This window comes from Aplysia californica, unplaced genomic scaffold, assembly GCF_000002075.1.
Source record: "Aplysia californica isolate F4 #8 unplaced genomic scaffold, AplCal3.0 scaffold00153, whole genome shotgun sequence".
In the NCBI taxonomy this organism is placed as follows: Eukaryota; Metazoa; Mollusca; class Gastropoda; order Aplysiida; family Aplysiidae; genus Aplysia; species Aplysia californica.
Window position 1 is genome coordinate 1,317,515 of NW_004797423.1, and position 5,172 is coordinate 1,322,686.

The 5,172-nt window shown below is 37.6% G+C and overlaps 1 protein-coding gene across 1 annotated transcript in view; it reads right to left on the reverse strand.

Annotated features, from left to right (window-relative positions):
• Positions 1-278: 278 nt before the first annotated feature.
• LOC101857108 (lysyl oxidase homolog 2B) overlaps positions 279-5,172 on the reverse strand; it is a 6,259-nt gene continuing 1,365 nt past the window's right edge. The window contains exons 2-3 of the mRNA XM_005097398.3: positions 4,887-4,981; positions 279-2,344 (exon numbers count right to left, since the gene is read on the reverse strand). Coding sequence (XP_005097455.3) covers positions 2,192-2,344; positions 4,887-4,981 — 248 coding nt within the window. The 3' untranslated portion in view covers positions 279-2,191. The remainder of the gene's footprint in view (positions 2,345-4,886; positions 4,982-5,172) is intronic.

The following is a 5,172-nucleotide window of genomic DNA, read 5'->3' on the forward strand; positions in this document are numbered from 1 at the left end:
TCTTTTTCCTCCTCCTCTACATCATCATCATCATCATCATCATCATCATCATCATAATCATCATCATCATCATCATCATCATCATCATCATCATCATCATCATCATCATCACCACCATCATCATCATCATCATCATCATCATCATCATCATCATCATCATCATCATCATCATCATCATTATCATCATCATCATCATCATCGTCGTCGTCGTCGTCGTCCCTGAGGGTATATTGTAATAATAACAAGGTAAGCAAAGAAAGAAATCATGACTCAGCTTATTAAAGTGTGCAATAAGAAAACCAAAACCAAAAACATTTAATGCCCAATGGACAAGTCAGTTTTGGAGTGAACTACAAAAATTGTTTGCATAGTCTTAGATATGTCACAACAATAACTAGGTGCATAAAACTTTTGATCTAAAAAAAATAAAATAAGAAGAAGAATGGTACATTTTTCATGGAACGAAAAAGTCAGTTTCGACCCCAGAAAGATCGCTGTTATGGAAAATGAAACCATGACGAAGTATGTTAAAACGAGACTTGACCTTGTCGAAGGAATTGTAGCGCCTGGTTTGGCAATTCTTCCCTTGCAAAGCTAAGGAAATGATCATATGTCAATGTCTTGAGCAGTGATAAGTGATTGCAATGATGAAATGACGAAGTCACGGTAGCGAAATTCTGCACCTTACATCGTGATTTTCGGGTCTATACTATAAGAATATCAAGATTTTAATTGCAGTTTATACAAAAATGTACGAGGTAAGCTAAAACTGTCACAATTTATTTCTTCTTATACCATTCAATGACACAATGTGACCTGAAAGTGTGAAACGATATTATATTCAGAGACGGATAAAGTAATTATGATAAATGTAAGCAAAACGACGAATGACTCGCCTTTTCGCCTATGAAATGAGATCACCAGTAGAAAGTAATATGAATGAACAGATTAACTGTTTCCTATTTATTGTTATTTTTTTGTTGTTGAAAAGAAAGCTTCATCGGCAGGGGACAAGGAAAAATTGTCCTCCATGTCGACATTTGGGGAAACTTTCCCAAGCGGTCAGAGGGAATTATGAAGTTGCAAAAGGAAGCTTATTAACGAGTACAGAAAGTAAGCGAATTAGTTCAGATGAGAGATATTATTATAATATGCGTACATAGAGCAATTCTTTCCCTTCTAGGAGAATTATTGTTTTCTTTGAAGAGAATTCAGAAGAATTGTAACATCGGCAAAGATGGGGCTTTGGTCTTTAGAAATAATGAACTTGACGTAAGCTTGTTTTTGTTTTTTGAAATGAGGACGGCAATAGATGTACATTAATAATCACATCTTACGGAATCGAGGCAGGTTGGCATTTTGCCTTACACGAATTCACCGAGTGTCGTTCTTGATGTGTTTTGGCACATGGCTTTTACATTACAGAAATACTTATTTTGTTGCTATTACATTACAGATTCAAAAAGTTCACGGGATTTTCCACTGAATTTTTTCTACTTGAGCATGTTTGTAATGTTCATTGTCTTTACAAACACTTCGCAATTTTAGACTACCATCGGCTAGCACAACGGTTATACTAATGAGTATGTCGTGGCTTTGTCCGCTTGTTAGTATTTTCATGGTTCCCATACATGTTCCCGTTATCCTCTTTGGTAATCTAATATCTTCCTTGTTTCTTGACGCCCTGTAACATTTGTGTTACGACGCGGTAGAATCAGGCGCTTGTCAGCTTTAGGGGCATATGGAGTTATCCTTATAATCTTAATGCCTGTTTATTAGCTTTGATTTTGGCGGTAAAAATACTCATTTCTCTTGAATAGAAGTCGAGATATTTGTGATTGAAAGAGGTGGAGATCGTCAGGTATCAGAAGTAAGATTAACGAATAAATAGCCGCCAAAGTTTAGTGAACTTCAAAGCCTGAGAGTCCTGGAAAAATGCAAATTTACATTTCGCTGTACCTTTGATCAATGGTTTTCAGTAAAAATCCACACATTACTGTATTTTTTAATGGTCTTAAAGGGCCTTGAGCCAAACAAAAAAATGTCATTAGAAATTGTTCAACAGGCGTAATAATGTCGGTTCTTCGATTTCATTATTTTGACGAGCGTCTGATTTCGCCACGATGCCCACATGTTTATTGTTAAGATGTAGCATGCAAGACGTTTCACAAATTCTGAAGAGGTCCCACGATTATCCCATCTTGATCGGCTTCCTATACTCCAGGAGACTCTCGTAATGGCAGTTCTTCAAGAAGGCGAAGTAACCGTTGTAGTTGAGCTGACAACTGACCACATTGTTGCCGAAGTCACTCTCAGCCACCAACAAACTGGGGTTCACTTCCAGCTGTAGGAAGAAAAGGGGGATAAAAACATGGCGTTTAACAATTTATGTTGATTAGATGAGCCATTCCATGAAAAGTGATGCAACCAGTCTTAATTTTTAATTTTTGTTAGAGGAAAGGTGCCTGTAAAAAAATGAATAAATAGATAAATAGATAAACAGAAAAATAAATATTTCAGTAACTAGATAAATAGATAAATAAATAAACAGAATAGATAATAGATTATGAATGAATGAATGAATAAATAAATAAATAAATGAGACGGACAATTCTATGAAAAGTGAGAGCCATTCTCATCTATCATTTTCATTATTTAAAGGGAAGTATAAAATTTAATAAAGATATACAAGAAGGAGAGAAGTGGTTGTCATAAACAGGAGCGCGACGTGGACAGTGCCATTCTAATAATATTCTTAAAAAGCAAGGGGGAAGTTGGAAGTGGTCGTTTTTAACTGGTGATTGTCTTGGACAGGTGGTCGTTAGAGCAGGCAGATTCGACAGTACGAAGACTTGCAAAAGGCTTAGTCTTCCAGCCAGAAGCGTCCAAAACTCCAAGCATCCTTAATAAAATATTATAACCCGGCAGGCCGCTAGAGGGGCAGCTGTACCGTGTCTAATCTGCGTTATCTCCAAGTGGTTGTCACACAAACTACTCTATAGCTGAGCGAAGGCTTGATTAATCGGTCCTCATATTGAGTGTCATATGATAATGAATGACGACTGATAAAAGTGGCTCCTTCAAGCTACTGGTTAAGGACTTAGGGTGAATTGATCTCGTTGCTTCTGTCACAAAAAAGAAAGATGTGAAGAGGAGTACTAATTTTTTTTCTTTACAATTAACCTCTTTATTTCTGAGACATTTCCATCAACAATTGTACCCACGAAACTAAAAAGTTATTACAAGAGATATTTAAAAAAGGCTACAGTGCACCTACTTAACAGATAAACAACTGCACCGTCTTATTAACATCCCCATATATAGGGTGATCCAAAAAAATAGAAGACCCCCCCCCAAAAAAAAACAACCTGTACAACTTTTTTTTCTAAATATCTCGCACAAAATTTGTACTAGCATGTTGTAATTGGGAACAGATCAGATATAATTCATTCAAACCGAATTTTTGTTTGACATAAACTTCACAGAGAAGAATTTTCTTTTCGAAAACGGAAATTGCTTTTGTAAAAACTACCTATAAATGCAAAATGCACCAATTTAAAAGATCTTGTAAGGAAAGTCTTGAACTGATTTATTTGTTTTTCCTTTTACTTTTAAAATACAATCTTTCCATCCCTGTAACCTTTAAACAATATTTCTTTTCTCCTTCAGACTTAAAAAAATATTTTTTGGAATTCTGAGAGCCAATGTCCCCTTTGGTCTCGACACATTTTAACGCGTCGTTCGTAATGTTCAGTGGTGGCAAAACACAAGGATTCACTCAACCATGAGGACTCAAAGTTAAAGCTACACACACTGTACACCTTACAGTATGGAGCGGTGTCTAGAGACAATAGGGGGGGGTTTTGTTCGCTTTGATTCTGACCTGGAGGGAGTTCATCGCTTATCTTTGCCATTTTACGCGGTGTTTTAGGGGGGGGGGGGATGAGGTTGCCCAAATAGACAGCTTTGGTGAAGTTGATATAACCTGAAAGGTGGATATGAGATTTTCAAAGGAACCAAAGGTCTAGAGGAAATGTTCACGCTTTTCAAGAGCACATCGATATCCTCTGATAATTTCGCGACGGGAAAATGGTACAGTCGTAGGTGAAGATCTGCTTTGAGAATGCGAACCGTTTAAATGTAGGAACGTCATTGCTGCAGACATCGTCTACGGACAGACGTCTCATGGGGCTAATCTACTGAATTCTGCACCCTGGTGACGTTTAAAGGAGTGCAAACGGTGTGTGTATTTGACCTGAAGTGGTCGTTGTGTCTGGGAATTTTTAGTTCTGATTCTCCACATGTCCTAACTGACGGACCATTTCCACCCTTGACATCAAAGAAGACATTAGGAGCACTTTATCATTATTTCCGTACCTTGTGCGACACTTACGAAATGAATCGGTGGTAAGAAGTGTTTAATACAAAAAGCTCTCTGCTCCTTAATAAGTTAACTATGATCTCAGAAGGCAAAGGAAACTTGAGAAAAACTATCTGCAAACTTCTTTTGGCCAGTTAGACTGTAGTTTGCAATATGGCGCAATCGTTGGGATTTTTAGCGGTAGGCCTGATGCGAGCTAATGCGTCATGCTACTAAAAATGGGGACATAGCTGAAAATAGGCTGTTTTTTTACGCGCTTTGTGGAGCAAAACTTTTCTGTGGATTTATCTAAAACGAATGTCAGACAAATTTCTTTTGACTTCCAAATGTTGTGTACAAAGTTGAAACACAAAACTTCTGTGTGGAGGAAAATATTAACAAAAAAAGTTGTACAGTTTTTTTAAAATCACCATGTACTTCCCCTGTAAACCAGTCGACAAAATGACAGAGAATCAGTTTCATAAATAGGTTAAACAAAAAGTCATAAACGATTGCAAGAACTCACTAAAAAGGTGTAGTCGCCTGGCTTGATGTCTGTGATGTCGATCCACTGACAGTCGATATCGTACATGTAGTTGTCAGAACAGTTCACAGAAAGACCTTTATAAGATAAGATAAGATAAGATATGATAATATAAGACACGGTACATCTTTATTGTCCAGATCCCGACACATTGGTTTGGTGTTTCACCGCGTACACACTTACACACTCACACCCACACACACGCACCCACACACCCGCCCCCACCCTATCCCCCAACCCCCACACATACGCGCACGCACACACATAC